This window comes from Haliotis asinina, chromosome 11, assembly GCF_037392515.1.
Source record: "Haliotis asinina isolate JCU_RB_2024 chromosome 11, JCU_Hal_asi_v2, whole genome shotgun sequence".
NCBI lineage: Eukaryota > Metazoa > Mollusca > Gastropoda > Lepetellida > Haliotidae > Haliotis > Haliotis asinina.
The window spans coordinates 49,790,328-49,808,511 of NC_090290.1; the positions used below are offsets into that span (position 1 = coordinate 49,790,328).

The 18,184-nt window shown below is 40.2% G+C and overlaps 1 protein-coding gene across 1 annotated transcript; it reads right to left on the reverse strand.

The window, feature by feature from the left end:
* Positions 1–1,925: 1,925 nt before the first annotated feature.
* On the reverse strand, positions 1,926–2,555 carry LOC137255503 (tigger transposable element-derived protein 4-like). Its single transcript, XM_067792938.1, has one exon. The coding sequence runs from the start codon at positions 2,553–2,555 to the stop codon at positions 1,926–1,928; it is 630 nt and encodes a 209-aa protein (XP_067649039.1).
* Between the last annotated feature and the right edge of the window lie 15,629 nt (positions 2,556–18,184).

Below are 18,184 nucleotides of genomic sequence, written 5' to 3' on the forward strand. Positions count from 1 at the left end.
ATTGAGCAAACTGGTCTAACTCACTGTACTCACTATACTATGTACTGACTCTGGGTGAATTCATTAATGGAATAGGGGTGGAGAGCATGGCTGAGCTAATTAGTGTACTCATTGAGTTTATCTTACAGGAGGTCTGTCATTTGGGAATGAACCGCAACTAAGAGTTAGCTATGAAATGATACCATATATTCGATAACTTTGAGGATTTGACTGAAGTCAATTTGCTCAAAAACATACCATTTTGGTATGAATATAGTACGAATTGGTATGCTTCCAGTCTCCACACACAACATGTAGCGAAGCAGTTTCCTTGAAAATATTAAATGAACATTTTCAATAAAACTTAAAGTTTCATATGGCCAGAGGTCGTATAACCATTTCTAAACCTAATGTTGTCTTTTTCATCAGGGCACATACCACAATTTTCAACGGTACAGCCATGCCTTATGCAACCAACCATAAAATGTGTTGTTTTAAGGGGTCTGTCTTTTGGGGGGTCGATGCCGTCCGAATGTATTTCCTTGACTATTCGTGATAATCAGACTTGGAACACGTATCAAGCATTATAGATAGGTTTGCCATTTGGGGTTTAAACCCAGATATGAATCTTTTGCGGTTTCCACCCAAATGTGACTGAGGCTGTGGATATGAGGATGTCATGTTGTTCGGTGCAGATTTCCTTAAACTATACATGGTAGCTTCATCAAAGTTGGCACACATATCAAGCATGATCCGTAGATGTGCCATTTGATGGTTATACTCAGATATGATTTTTTTTGCATGGACACGTGACTTGGTGTCCCGCAAGGGTGCGCATCCTCCCTATTGAACTGAAAGTTTGTTTTATGACCACTGAAACTCGGGTGTGTAGGGTGTAGGGTGTAGGGGGTAGCTTGTAGGGTGTGCGTGACCATGAGGATGTCATCTTGTTCGGAGCAGATCTATAATATACATGCTAGCTTCATCAAACTTAGAAATTAAGAAAAAAGAATCGAAGCAACTAGTAAATACTCGAAATTTCAAGTTTTTGAAAGAAACTTGAAGCAACGAGAAAATATTCGAAATTTCAAGTTTTTGAAAGAAACTTGAAGTAACGAGAAAATATTCGAAATTTCAAGTTTTTGAAAAATATTTGAAAAATATTTGAAATAACGAGAAAATACTCGAAGCAACGAGTAAATAATTGTAGTAACGAGAATGGTCTTTGAAAAAAATATTTTATGCTACAAAAATGGCAGCATTAGGTTACAATGCATCACATCAACCAAGTCAAAGAGCCTGTTAATCACCTACAGGCAGTGTGGGAAATAGCCACTAGCCCGCTAGCCCGCTAGCCCGTGGCTAGTAAACCTCCAGTCGGTCCAGTAAATTCTCGACAGTCACTGACCCAACTGGCCAGTGAATTTTGTCTGATATGGCGTATTTTTGTGTGGGTTATTTAAGTTATTTGAGAAGAAACAACTACAAATGTTTGAAATAAATTCAGACGTGTTTTCGTGCATGTTTTTAAGGGTACGGTCAATCCCCGTTGTGTCGAACTCGTCGGGTCCAAGGGGAAAGTTCGACTTATCCGAGTGTTCGACACATCCGTCAGCACTGAAAAGACCAAGAACCAACACGACCACGGTGCTTAACACATCGTTATTTTGCTGTAGGATACACATACGAACAATATATCTTTGCAATAAACGTTTACGGCAGTATTGATCTTTAAATTACAACATATACAAATGTAAATCAATTCAATCACTTTATTCGTCATGGCAAATAAATATGCATACAAAAAGATAAGAACAAGAATAATTTAACAAACTCACAAGCGATCCCATTTAGTTGACAGCACTAATTCATTTTCAGTCAGTATAAAAAGTTGTATAGTTCATACAAACGGAATCGGAATGTACATACGTGTACATGTGGGGAATTTATCTCTTAAAAAATTCCGAAATTACAGTCTGTTTGGCGTTCGGGCATGACATCACAGCAGAATTGCTCAAAAAGTTTCTTAATGTACCAAGCTGGTTGGAAAAAGTGTCAGTGTCACGTGCTTCCACAAATCTGATAAGGGTGTCGAGGGCGGTCCATGCTGCAGCTAGGGTAGGGGTGGGTGGTTCAATTTCATCAGATTCAGTGTCACTCTCGGGATCGCTGTCGTTGTTAGGTTTCTCCGGTGCCGGTTTTCTCGTGTCAAGAACTTCATCCACGATAGAATCTTCAGAGCCCGGGTCACACGTAGCAAGGTCCTCGTCCACACTAGCATAGCCCATCAGGGTGATGGGTAGGTCGACAAGATCGTTGAGGGGAATGTCATCTTCGGGATCATCTTCGTTGTCAGCATCGATGACGTCGATGTTTGTGTTACTCACAAACCGTGCATGTCGGAGACAGTTTCTAATTGTTGTTTGTGAAACACTTTGCCATGCCAGGTGAAGGAACCTAAGTGCTTCAAGAACACTGACAGTTATTTCAGTTTTGTTTTCAGTTGCTGCTAGATATTTTGCAGTCACATGCTTCCGATAATGAACCTTCAAGTTTTGTATTATTCCCTGATCCATTGGCTGTGTTTTACTGGTGGTATTGGGGGGCAAAAAGACTCACTCACTCACTCACGCACTCACGCACTCACTCACTAAATGTAAACCAAACTTGTCATAAATGCCGAAGAACACAGCTGTGAAACTCGTCTGAAGCATGAAAAGGGTGCCTTTGTTATTATCAAATGATAGCCATATTAAAGGCCACATGCAGCCATAAAATCAAACATAATTAAAACACAGTTATCACTTATTCGTGATGAATAAAATGCATTAGTGAATCATTTGACGTCCGATTTCGCGGGCTTTTTTTCATTGCGTTTTGATTAACTTTATAGGTTGAATTGGGATTTTGGAGGATTTGTTTCGGTAAGTGCATACTGAAAGGACATGGTATGATAGAGGCCCTTATTGGCCCACAACATGTCATGATTATCAAATTTTTACAACCCGGTAATTTTAGCATAAAAAGGGCTAAATTAATTGTTGAAGTTACCTCCGATAAAAATAACATCTTCACAAACAATCCATCACATTTACACATGTGTGTCATGATACATTATATTTTGAATGGTTTTGTGCTCTAAATACACATGTCAAACATCTTTATCAAATTTTTCAATATCATAAGGCACCCGCAAGGCTGATTTATGAGAGGTGAACATTGGTTTTTGGTTGTTGGTCTCTGCTAGAAAAGTAAGAAGATGTCTGAAGATTTTCAAACTGTTTCACATCAAATCCAAACATTGTAACTTTTTTTTCTCAAGTTTGGCATTCTATGTTACAACACTGTTGAAACAAGCTTTAATTAATATCTTGTAAATCGTTTCTTAAGACACTGACCATTCACCTTTTCAGGTCGGTCTAGTTGCCTTTGTTCCCAATTGTAAAATTCATATTTTATACATTTTGATCTACTTTAGGTTTATACACTCTTGAATACTGCAGTTCTTGAGAGTGAATCAGATACTGAGATTGATGACTGTGTGAATGAAGAGTAATAGTGGATGTTTTATATCTTTAAAGTGGATAAGTTGTGAATAATTACTCTGTGAAGTTTTTTTGAATACTGACTTTAACACTTCCATGGTTTTAGTATGAACCTGCGCTGACAAAGAAATTTCATCCGAAATGGGCCACTTTGAGGTCAAGACCTGTGATTTTTAGTACAACATGGTTTGCTATTGTAATAACATATGATGATTGACATGTTAACTGTATATATGCAAAAAGTGGTTGTAAGTGCTGACTTGTAACACTTACTAGTTAGAATGAAGCTGTGCCCAAAATGAAGCTTCACCCCAAACAGGCCCCTGTGATTCTTAGTGCAACATGATTGGTTACATGTTACATGCTTACATGTTGTAAAATTGACCCATGGATTACATTTGCAAAGGATGCTGTGAATAAGGACTGAGTTTGGGGGACACAGTTGGCAAGTAATTGAATTAACAATGTTCTGCAACCCTAATTGGGCCCCTTGAGGTTAAAACATTATGACATTGACATATTTTTCAGCATGACTACCTGTTGTAAAACTGCTGTAATTTGTATGTAAATAAAATGACAGTTGTAAATAAGCCATTATTGCACACTGATATTTCAGACTTCTAGTTATTTTGCATGGGAACTGATAAAACCCATTTTGGGTCCCTCTGCTGTGAAATTACACCTCAGATCATATAAAATATAGCATTTTTATGCACAACTAACTTGTCTCTAATCAAATAACATGTTTTCAGCCAATTCTGTTGGTGGTCCAAAAACCACCCTTATCATTCCTTGTCCTTTATCAGAATCTGCAGAGTCGTGATTTACGTTGCATGCGACCTTCAAGAAAAATCTAAAAAGGATCATTTGTTTTCATGTTTCTTTAATGTTTAACACTCCAAACTCCTGGCAATTCCACGAAACATTTATAAAATCATTAGCCACTGGCGAATGAGCGTACATTTACACTGAAGAACAAATATCATATTAGCAAAATTTAACATCATCGTTCGTGAATGCGTGTTTATTTAACTTATATGTTTTCAACTGAAACACTCTCAGTAATAGAAATGCGTTTATTTCTTTATTGTTTCATTAAAATAGGTAGTTTTAACAAATATTAAAATATCTACGATTTTCCCAACCGCGCCTTTTTAATTTGGTAGAGTGATCATCATCCAAAATACATTTTGCAACATATTTACAAAGGATAACAAAAGAAATGCATTGAGTCAACAAATATAGACACATGATATACCTTACGTTAAATGGGTGCAAACAATAACCTGCAGCACTGTTTAGACGGAAAGATGCCTATGCACGTGCGTTGCCATTGCGATTGTGGAATCGACAACTAAAGCCATGAATTAACTCGTGAAAACAGGAACCTTTCAACAAGAGTACAGGTATAAACATGTACTGAAAAAACCCTTAAATCAATTATTCGTACATCAATTAGGACAAACGAAATAAAGGATGAATGATGCATGACGCTTTTTCATAAAATATACACAGCATAGTTTGTATGCGAACCTATGGAGATTACATCTCATTTACATCTCATTTGCATTCTAAGCTTGCACCAAAAACGTCAGTTTTGACTTGGATGAAATTTCGAGGGGTAAAAACGACACAATACGTTTTTCGCAAAGTTATCTGTTTTGGATGATTTTCTAAAATGTGTTCAAAAACATTTGAAAAAAAAACGAATTTTAGTGAAAGTACCAAATACATGACCTAAAAGCATATTATTTCTATTTATGTGAGCACTCTCAAAAACGTCATTGATCATTTCAATAATAGTAGCATAATTATGCACTTCGGCTTCTATAAAACGGCCTCAAGAGATCTTTCAAGCATCTCAAACGTCACGGATCATTTTATACGACCATAATAATGCTCTTTGGCTTCTACAATATGACCCTTAAAAATTAGGTATTTTCAGAACCTCATACAACTAACCAGTTCTTTTCAGGAACAGCCACGATCCTGGATTGTTGCTGTAAGTTGATATGCTCACATCAACTACTCGAAAAGTAGGACTTTTGCATTCAGCAATCTTCTCCTCCTCAACAATGTTCCCCTTTCCTACTGAAATGTAACCGTCCTCAAACCTCACCCAAAACGCTGTGTACACTGAGCAGGATAAAATATCGTGAACCTTTACAGGAACACATCCCCAAATCCGTACCCAAAGATTACGATTGCCGCCAATAGAAATAGTATCGTGATGTCCTCTATGTGAGAATTTGCGAAGGTTAAAATTGGCATCATGGCATGCTTTGACTTGAAATATAAGACTCTTATTGACGTAGACAAGCTTCAGTTCCTCCGGGGTCAGCTGGACATAGACTGGAAAAGGGGTAGAAGGGGTGTGTTTCCGCAACCATGGTCCTGTGGAAGAAAACGTGGCCTAAGGGTCAACATGTGCTCTTGAGTTTCAACCTATATGACCGGATTTCTGTTGAACCGAGTTTATATTTCGAGCTTTCTAAGACTTAAATTTCAGGTTCACTGTTACCAAGTTAAACAAACATCACATTCACGAAATTATTGGAACAGCATAATTTGTATAACAGCTAGAGCTGTGATGATATATCGTAGTATCGATAATCGTGATACTTGATCGGACGATAAATATATCGCTACTTTTTTCGTGATATGTATCGTTGACCTTAGAATTGTTAACTTTTGCTAGAAATTGGCGGTTAGATTACTTCTCACAATATTACTTGACATAAAACTGTACGTTTTTTAAAAAAAACTATGGAAAGCATATTGTGATGTGCATCGAATCGTACCGTTGCAAGATATCGCGATACGTATCGTATCGTGATTTGTATCGTCACACCTCTAGCAATAAGAGATATATCAGCTGTGGCGGCGGCTTGACCAGTTAAGGTCTTAAGGGGAGTGACTGTCGAGCTGTCTAAGGCGCTAGGCTACATGTAGTAATCCAGCGAGCGTACACGTGCCGAGATCGAGCCCACCTGTGACTGGGTGCAAAAACCTTGGTAAAAACCTTTTTGTGCATATTCTTTCAGTGTTGCACAACTCCTAGTGCACAGTACACAACCGTGTACACTTAAGGGAACATGCGAATCCGTTGGTAGATGACCAGGTGGTGGTTGCGTGAAAACATGTAAACACCTAGTTGCGGGCACACTTGGACAAAGTACTGTAACTCAGTCCATCCAGTTGTGAATGGGTACCTCGTAAGTATGGGGAAAGCCACATTAACTCCTTGCGCCTAGTAGGCAGCAAGAGCTGTATGATCGCCAGGGAGATGAGATTGAAAATAGGATGTCCCCTTGTCATGGTCATCCATTGACCGAGGGAATGACAAAACGACTTTGAGCAATTGAACTGGATACTGGCCAACTGGATTTCGGGGTATGTAAATGTTAGTATAATAAAAGGGACCATATCTACTATTCTTGCTGCATGCTCCCCCTGGGTCATCCACGTCAAAAGAGTGCGTCCAAACGCGGCAATAAAACCCCCAGCAATTCTTGCATTTAGTAGACAGATGCATCACTAAAATATCTGCTCAGTCATCCTCTCCAGAGTTTACGTTTCGATACATCTTCACTAGTTTTCTGGTTGCATCTTTGACACGGCCCGATGGTTTTACCGTCTCCATTTGCTGGTTCTGTCTTCTCACAGTACCCAATCAGATAAGCCGTTACAACCGAGCTTGTCCGTGTCAACAAAGATGGCAGCCATAGCCGCAAAGGTTTGATCGCTGAGTGATTCATATTTAGAAGAAAAGAGCATAAAGTCAAACTGACAGGTCTGAAACCTTCAAAAACATGTGCAACATCTCCCTCTGCATCATGACATTACAGTTTACTGAAGAATTGGAAGCGAGTTATGACAGAAGCCTTGTGATATCCTCACCTTTCTAGCGTAGACGTCTGATTGGACGAAAAACCAACAAAGGGAATTAATAAAATCACTGGGCTCAGTTGTAGATGCATCTAGAGTGCTAGCTTTAGCGGAACGTATACCCTGGAGATTATTAATGATGCTACTCTGTAGGAGGACATGACTTACCTGAACAAATAAAAAATACACGGCCCCAAGTAAGATTTTCCAGACAACGGGTTGAGGCAGTCGTTCTGTCAATTACCGTGTCCAGGTATCCATGGTGGCATGTGTATGTCCGGACACTTCCGACGATAAACGATCCGTCACTGACGTTGGCGTTCAGAAGGACTGGGGGTGGACCTGAACAGTGGGGCATTCCTGTAGACTCGCCTGAAATATCTACTATCTGTTATCATACGTATTATCGTGTGTAGAAAAAATGGGGGTAACAAAGTCAGCTTGGAAAACTATGGTTAACGATGAAAAGTAATTGAACGAAAGTCTAAACAGTTCTGAACTGATAAAACTGATAGATATAGATCTTAATAATCAAGAGAGAACAACATTCTTATTGGCAAAATTCAATACTGTCCTTCAGGAATCATTGTATATTTGGCTTACATGGTCTGCAGGTCCAAATTAACAAGAACTTTCATCCCAAACGTCACGGATCATTTTATACGAGCACAATTATGCCCTTTTTGTCTTCTACAATGTGACCCTTACAAAATATGTATTTTCAGAACCTCATACAACTAACCAGTTCTTTTCAGGAACAGCCACGATCCTGGATTGTTGCTGTAAGTTGATATGCTCACATCAACTACTCGAAAAGTAGGATTTCTGCATTCAGCAATCTTCTCCTCCTCAACAATGTTCCCCTTCCCTACTGAAATGTAACCGTCCTCAAACCTCACCCAAAACGCTGTGTACACAGAGCAGGATATAACACCCGCAGCAGTTTTACGAGGACATCCCTTAATCCGTACCCATAGATTACGATTGCCGCCAATAGAAAGGGTATTGTGATATCCTCCAGGAGAGAATTTGCCAAAGTAAAAACTGGCGCAGCACGCTTTGACTTGAAATATAAGACTCTTATTGACGTAGATAAACCCCAGTTCCTCCGGGGTCAGCTGGACATAGACTGGATAACGGGTAGAAGGGGTGTGTTTCCGCAACCATGGTCCTGTAGAGGAAAACGTTGCCTCAATGCATAGGGTCAACATGTGATACAGACTTTCAACCTAAACGACTAGGGATCCTTTCATGTAGCACCAAGGTGATCGTAAGTGTCTTATGTAACCCTAGTGTAATGATAAAGAATGGGAGATAAGGTTAACTTTAGTAAGAGTTGTTTCTTGTAGGGAGTCCCAGATTTCTGTTTGAAGGATTCTTGGCCAAACGAAATCACAAAGGGAAATCACTCAAGGTCTGCATCAATCCAGTACATTGAAAGGTATTGTTCAAGTCTTCAGCGCTGTTTGCATCAGGACAATAAAATCAAATATACCGGAGATTACAACAAAAATGACAGTCCCATCCCGAATCAATATTTAGCAGTCTCTGGGTTGTAATAACAGTTTGTTTTCTTTTATCGTAAATACACAAGAAAATGATGGGGTTACTATGTACAGCTGATGGCATTAGTTTCACACCAATCCTCATGGCATACAATGTTTTACCAAAAGGAGGTTTTCAAAACAGCGGAAGAGTTTTATCCAAGGAGGACTTGAGGTGAACAGATCATCGGCTACTCATAAGAACATTTAGTCTTGTTGAAATTTTCAAAACCAAGAAGGAAGTCATTTGCATTCGCAGACCAATTGCTGTCAATTCTTCCTCAAGAATAATATCAACGGATAGAAAAGCTTTGTTTTCTGTATTTAGCAGAATTATCATAGCTCAAATATTTGCTGTGTAAGGGAACATGCTCACCTGAGCACCTAAGATGTACAGAGCTCCAAGTAAGATTTTTCAGACAACTTGTTTGGACAGTCATCTTGTCAATTGTCGTATCCAGGTAGCCATGGTGACATGTGTACGTCCGGACGCTTCCGACAAGCAACGGTCCGTCACTGACGTTTGCGTTCAAAAGGGTTGGGGGTGGGCCTGAACAATGGGGCATTCCTGTCGGCTCAGCTGAAATATCTACTATCTGTTATCATCTCTATTATCACATTCGCCAGAAATGATATCACAAAAACATCATAAATTAGTGGGCAAAAGAAAGTGAATGACCTCATTAATGATCGATAAAATTAAAGCAACATATACAATGTTTTAGGTTATAGTACATTCAATGAAGCCAGCGTTCTTCTATGTCTATGAAACATTCATCACAGATGAAGAGCACGTGTCAAGTAAAGGACAGAGGGGTAGGAACAGCACAGTTCACAGATACAAGAGTCAGTCAAGGAATGTCTCCGTAATATCAAGTCTCTGGTCACGCATACACATCCTTAGTAACGAGTGTGTAGCAGCAATACACACTCAGACTCATCGTCTCATCAATGTGGTTAGCCGACGAATGACGTCATTCGAAATCCTATTTCACTAGTTCCTGAGAACGTCGTCAAGTTCTTGTTGCTTCGCTGGGGGCCGTGATCGTTTTCTCACCTGGCGATTGCGATGCTCCCACAAGTGCTCTATGGCGTTTAAGTCCGGTGATCGTGCTATCCATGGAAGAACTTTGATGTTCTCGGCGTTCAAGAAGTTCTGGACGATTTGCGCTGTATTGTCGTGCTTCAGAAGTGTTCCCTGTTTTTGCTGACGAAGAAATAGTAATGAAAATGGTTGCAAAATGTCATCTCTGTATCTCTGAGCGTTCATGCTTCCAAGTATTACGACCAACCGTGTACACTGATTCCCACATATTCCTCCCCAGACTATCATGCCGTCTCCTCCAAAAGGATGCACTTCATGGACGCACTTCCACGCAGAAGACGTCCAGTTCTGATACCTGCTGTACGTAGACGCAATAGCACGGTACGTCGACTGACGTCATGTTGTTGCCGCCTTTTCCGTGACGACCCGGTGGAACAGATGAAAAATACGCAGATGGGTCTTCCTGTGAGGTCGTCTGATGTGGTCTGCCAGATCGTGGCCAGTGGTCTTGTGTGCTGCCAGTCTGCCTGTCTGGAACTGCCTGATGATTTCACCATTTGTACAGTTCAGGGCCCTTGCTATTTGACTGCTGTTGGCGCCCATCTGCCTCATGCCCATGGCCCTCTCTCTCCCTCTTCCGCTGTTAGCTGTACCATATCTTCGGTGGTTTTCTGTCAGCTAAGAGATGTGGTCACCGATTCTCGGGCTTTTTTTCCCGTTATCGACAAGCATGTAGCAAATTCTCTGAGATGCACCTTTTGCCATTTTTCGCAAGTTTACGTGCTGCTACACAGCCAAGATGCTGTTTTGGGGCGCATGATTAGTCAGCGTGTTGGCGAACCGTTTCGGCCTAAAAGATTTTCTAACTTATTCAAGTTTACCAAAAATTGTGTTCATTTTCTTTTTCCCATAAGTTTTGTACAATTCAAACGGGGAAATACGCCAATTTGATCATTGTCATTGATGCGTAAACCTATAGAACGTCTACCATATGAAACCTTTGTTGGGCCTTTACTGTGCACCCTTTGTATACTCGTCTTTGCAATCTTAGGAATGGTGTAGAGTGTTCTATTAGAAAGATCAGGTCGACACTCTTGTCGTGCAGCCTTGCGGACAACGTTTTGTCACTGGATCTGTATCCACAGAATAAACTATTCAATTTAGTTTTCTTATACCTAAGATTGATAAATCCACAGTAGGAAATTGCAATTATCGACCGGTACCAGATCATCGATATACAAAGACCGAACGTCTTAATCCAGTTTCGTTGCTTTTGCCACAATGAGCAGAAATTCAGATGAAATGCATTCAAAGAAAGATCAGAAAAACGCTGAGTAATGGTTTGTTCTTTTCTGTAGTCTTGGCCTCATATTTTACGTAACTGGCGATTAAGGGAGCAGTCCAACTTTATACATACTGAAACGGCTACTTTGCCTGATGGAGGAACATGTTGAGTATTGGGTACCCTAAAGGGTTTACCTGGTAGTTCAGAGTTAGTTTTCTCAATGCAGACAGGGTAGCCCTTTCTTGAAACCCTGCAATCCTCATCCGTTGCGCATACCATTCCATCACATGCGTCCTTGGTATTCTGCAAAATAATTGTCATAAAGGGTTCAGAAAATCTGATGGTTCCCACAGTGGTCACGATCAACGATGTTGTTTGTGTTGGTGTTTGTGTTGTAATATTTGGTTTTTGCCAAATATGTTCTTGTTATTCTCATTGTCCGACAAAGAGACTTTATTAAATAACCCAGTATGAATACCATACCATGCTTATACTTGTATATTTTAATATATCTCGGATTGTACGAAACAAGTGTTTTCTGAGAAAACGTATAATTAAGCACGCCTAGATATATTTCGATAATAAAAAAAACTTTTATTGAACATCCCATCCTTAATGTTTTACATGATGAAGCATATTTGTTGTTGTTTACATGCTGTAGCCGAAATATGGAAACATATATTGTAAAGATATCTTTTGTAGCAATGCCATGGCAACCGTTTGTTTTTCACCAGTTGCCTTCCGTCCACCTTTGTCGCAAGAGTATATAACGCTGTCCTTGTGAATATATGACGCTATCCTTGTGGAAAATATACAGTCACCCTTCTGGATCAACACATATGCTAGTGCTCAAAAGAAACTTTCCACCGCAACATATTGCATAAAAAAATCACAGAAATGAAAATGAAGTGAAAGTACCATACGGCTCACACACGTCCACACTAATCCTTTTGGGGAAAAATGTCGAAACAAGGAAACAAATCGACCGAAAACAAACAGAACAGACAGTACGCTACATGCATACTGACAGTATAACACAGCCTATCATATACGTGAGCAACACAGCAGTAAAAAGAACACTAAAAATAGTGGAAGCAGACAGACAGACAGACAGACAGGGTCCAACCACATCGTCACTACTAAAACCTTCGGCTGCAACCAAGCAACTGACTGATGCAACGACTAAGACAAACAGGCAATACGTCAGACAGACGAGGTCGACCACGTGTGACAACCACCGGTCACGATCGCCACATCCGGTCATTTCATTTGATAAATGGGTCAGCTGCAGCGACAGCACACAGACACCGTATCAAGTGGACCCATGAAGGTCCCGGGGTAGAATAGGCCTTCAGCAACCCATGCTTGCCATAAAAGGCGACTCAGCTTGTCGTAAGAGGCGACTAACGGGATGGGGTGCTCAGGCTCGCTGACTTGGTTGACACATGTCATCGGTTCCCATTTGCGCAGATCGATGCTCATGTTGTTGATTACTGGATTGTCTGGTCCAGACTCGATTATTTACAGTGAGTGAGTGAGTTGAGTTTTACGCCGCACTCAGCAATATTACAGCTATATGGCGGCGGTCTGCTGAAGGCCTATTCTACCCCGGCACCTTCACGGGTACGATTATTTACAGACCGCCGCCATATAACTGGAATATTGCTGAGTGCGGCGTAAAACTCAACTCACTCACTCCGTATCAAGTGACATACAGTCTCATAAAGAGACCATGACATTCGAGCACATCGACCCCACTGTGGACACTTCCCATCTGTCTCTTCAAAACCAAACACGTCAATTGACATGGCTCACAAGAGATCGACGTTGGCAGGCGTGTGACAGGCGACATGTCATGCTCACCGACGAGAGCAGATTTTGTTTATACAGTAATGACGTTCGGGCTCGTGTTTACAGACGAGCAGGCGTTTCGGGCTCGGTAGCTTCATGGTGTGGGGTGTGATCTGCGGCGATCTCAAAAAGTGATTTGTGCGTATTCCTGAAGGCTCGAAGATACAGGGATGGAGTTTTGCATTCAGCAAACCACGTGGTACTGTCTACCAACGCGGTAACTCAAGACCTTCCACAGCAAGATTGACGAACGACGTTCTGCATGACGCAAACATCGTTGTTTCGCCGTGGCCAACATATTCTCCCGGCATAAATCCGACAAAACACCTGTGGAACTGGATTGATAAATCCGAAAACAGCCAGTGTAATCTGTCGCCGCTCAGTTACTGGAGCAATGACTTCTTCAGGAATGGCAACGGTTCACACAACAACTCATCAAAGCAATGCGGCGACGTGTTTTAGGTTGCACTCACTTTTGATAATTTGATAATTTTACAGCGCTACCGCTAATCTAATAAGGCACCTCAACCCTCTAAAATATTATTATTAATGTTGTGGTTTGTCATGTTGTGTATTCTGTTTCCAGAATCTTATGTTAATCCTAGGAGGCCATCAAGGTGTCTTGACTGGTGGTCTGTCATGCTACACCTGCTGACTGGGATGTTGCTCACTAGATAGAGCAATTAGTTTTACAGACAGCAATAGAGCTTTAACATTGTGTAGCACGTGAGTGGATTCAGTTTTACGCCGCTTTGAGCAATATTCCAGCAACATCACATCGTGGAAGACCAAGTAGTGAGCTTCAAACGCGGTTTCCATGTGGAGAATCGAACCCAGTTCTTTGGCGTGTTAGCTCTCTCCAACGACCCGTGGTTAACACAAGCCCTTCTTAAGTATACACTAGGCCACCAGTTTGTTTCCCATCCCATCTGATTTATCATTGCGGCGTAAAATATAATAGAGCTTAATTATGTAAATTTTCGTAACATTCATGTTTCGATGTGACAAAAACATATCTTGCCCTTACAAGCTGATGATTCAAGTGAAAATACCATTACCAAGTGATCTGAGTTTTAAAACTTCATAAAAACTATTTCAGATAATTGTTGACATCATACATGGAAAAACAGAAATAAGTATGGACTTAGGACACGTGCATCTACTCACTCGCTGGGAGATCTTTCTTTCATTGGGCGAGGCGTGGAGTTCTCTGTGTGATACACTGCCGTTACTAATAACGTAATGACAATCGGGTCTGCCTGGGTTGAACTTCACCGACAGGCATGCAGAGTGACCGACGCAGGTGACAACACATTTCATAAGAAACGGCGATATCCCATCGGCGATATAACGGTGCTTGGCAAGAATGTTAATAGTTTTTAAATCGTAATAACACAGAGCGCGAACCACAGTCAAATATGAGAAAACTGCCACCAAGAAAGATGCCATTGCCATCCTGGAAGCCGAAGAGTGATACTACTTGCTTGAAGCTGCAGACACGTTACCGGAACTTATATCAATAATAGATTTTCCACATGCTTTTTAGACATTGGAAAAGTCCTTTGCATACCGACGACATTTTATAGCCCTCCATTGACGATCCGTTATGAATATCAAAGCACTAAACGTGTGGCCTTGTTTCTTTTTCTCTAAAATCACTTGTTTTTATTTTTATTTATTTTTTTTTTGATCTTATGGGAAATAGAAATATAAACATGTATAGGAATAATGATAAATAAGTGTCATTCTCCTGTGATTAATATTCTTGGTCAATAACGTCGTTATGACATGGATGTCAAGAGTGAGTGAGTGAGTGAGTTTAGTTTTACGCCGCACTCAGCAATATTCCAGCTATATGGCGGTGGTCTGTAAATAATCGAGTCTGGACCAGACAATCCAGTGATCAGCAACTTGAACATCGATCTGCGCAAATGGGAACCGATGGCATGCGTCAACCAAGTCAGCGAGCCTGACCACCCGATCCCGTTAGTCGCCTCTTACGACAAGCTGAGTCGCCTTTTATGGCAATCATGGGTTGCTGAAGGCCTATTCTACCCCGGGTAGACCTTCACGGGTTTGGATGTCAAGAAACAGATGCTACTACAGTGTACACCGGCAGAAGTGTGACGATACAGAAATTCCACGATACGATACGTATTATGATATCTTGGAACGATAGGATGCTATTCGATACATATGACGATATATGCTGTCTTTAATCGTTTCCTTGTAAAACGTATGCTTTGAACAGTGTAAATTTTGACATAACCGTTAATTTCTAGTGAAAATAACAACCATAAGGTCAACGATACATGTCGGGATTTGAAGTATCGATATATTTATCGGCAGATAATGTATCACGATTATCGATACTACGTACGATGTATCGTCATAGGTACAATGTATATTCGGGATATGTATTGCAAGTGTAACTCATTATCTGCGCTCTGCTCAATTAGAAATAACAAATAAAACTACATTACCTAACTTAAAAAACAACCCTCCACCCAATAAATAAATAAACAAATAAATTAAATTAAATAGAAAAAAAACAAAAACAAAAAACCAATCATTCCCCAAGGTAGGACAAACACACATGTTAGAATACAACATTCGATATAAAATGTTTATCTTACACATGTTTCTCAAACAGTCAATGAAAAACGTTTCGTATACATTAGAAAGGTCAGCATTTCATTTACACATTGGATGAAAAGTGGTTGAAGTGTTTGTCCATGTCACTATTGATGTCACTGATACTGCATTATCATAACAAGCACACACGCGGCACATTCGTGTTCTCTTAATGTCATTCATATTGAGGCGCGGTGGGGTAGCCAAGCAGTTGAAGCGTTTTCTTGTTACGTCGAAGACCCGGGTTCAATTCCCCACTTGGATGCAGTGTGTGAAGTGCATTTCTGGTGTGCCCCGCCATGATATTGCTGGATCGTTGTGCCCAATAATGTTGTTTATATTTTTATTTATCCTATTTATTTGCTGCTGTTGTGTGTTTATTAGAACAATAGCGATATTACCGCATTGTCACATATCTTACATAGATCGGGAATACTTGTTTACGCCGGCGCCATTTTGCGTCTCGAGGTCATGCGCAATAGTAGCAAAACTTTACTGTCCGCAAAACTTCGCTTGGTGATTTTAACAGCTGCTTTTGATTGTCCACAGTATTCCTGGGAATGTTGACATTGTTTGAATGTTCTGGGCTCATACACTGAGATGAGAGATACCTTTCATCAGACTGCCCGTCATACGACACGTACTACTGCTTTATCACCTGTTGGTGACCATGTCTTTATCACCTGCTGGTGACCATGGTACATCGCTAGTGACAGAAACCATATACTGGACAAATAAGTTAGGGATATTGACATTTTTATTACTGATATTTTATCAGTATGTAAATGAATAAATACATCATTATTGATCAAATTTACAAATATCCATAATTACTAGTAATTACAGTATGTTACTATACGTCTTTTCTGGACAACTTGTGACGGATACCAGGGGTGAAGCAGGATACATACTCACTCACATTTTAACCCTTCTTCTCGTCCCTACTTCCTAAACATTTCAGAATACATCCTTTTGATATACGCTCGTAAAAGGAAACGCATAGGCCAAAAATAAGGTAATGTCTATGCTGACTGAACTTGAAAATAACTGAGTGTTAACTCAGTCTTAAATGTGGACAGGTGTTTACATTCTGATATTCCTTTACATCCAAGATCTGCATTGTCGAGATTTAGATGTGGTAATTTTAAGTTAGCAGTTGAAACTGGAAGATACAATAAAGTTAATTAAAATGAGAGATTATGTTTATTTTGTAAATTGAATAACAAAAATGAAATTGAAGATGAATTTCATGTACTCCTGAAGTGTGAACGCTTTTCGGATTTAAGAGTAAGATATATTCAGAAATATTTGACAGATTTTAATCCAAATGCCAATTCTATTAATGTTGTGAAAACAAGTCATGACTATCTTATAAAAAATGTTAGTATGATTCTGTACTATGTACTTCAGCGTACTAGAAATGCTTCTTTTAAAGAGCATGTACACTAAATTCAATACCATATGCAAATGACTGTATGATGGGCCTGTGGCCTTTTACTTAATAAATTTTCTGTCTGTCTGTCTGAAAATAACTGAAGGGATTTCGACACATGTGTATGGTTATCATTGTCAGTATTACATCAGTTCACTCACTGCACATGCGTGGACAGAAGAGGGCGTTCAGGGCGGTACCTGGTGACACCACCCCTTGCAACTGTCACTGCTGGACACCGCCGTGGAAGAGATGACACAAGTCGTCGGATTTTCACTTCCGGAATTCTTCATCATTCATCACAAAGTATGTGATGTTGACATGTCTACCAGTGTTACTGACTTCCAGCTTGTGTGACTGAGTGGATTACATCGCTGACATTTTCAGATGTCGATTTCGAGCTTTGTTTGAGTTAGCTGGGTTTTACGAAGATTTTAGCAATGTCCTAGCAAATATCATGGCGGTGGACACCAAACATGCGCTTCACACATTGTACCATATAGGAAAACAAACCCGGGTCTTCTATTTGACGAGCGAACACTTTAACCACTTGACTACCCAAAACTATATATATACAAAATCAATATGTTTCCTGTACGCTTGTGTTCTTTCTAATATGACAGTATAGGTCTGTTGTAACAGCTTCTTGACTGATTATCCTCAAGCCATAACAAATCACTTTGCAAGTTGCATTAAATTTGAGAACGCGGTATGCCGACTACAGAATGTGTGTTGTAAACATCTGCACTTTGTAGACTCGTTTGAATCTAAGATATTTGTAAAATGCAACAGTTATGGAACTGACTGCCAAATGTTATGTAACCTGTCGTACCCGTTAGCTGTTGCTTATATACAATTGTGGCAGTGCAGAACATACAAAAGCAATCATTCACAAGGACCATTTTAGCACCATCAAGACGGGAGAGATCATGGGCTTCACACATTGTGCCTGTGTGGGGAATCGAACTCGGGTCTTCAGCG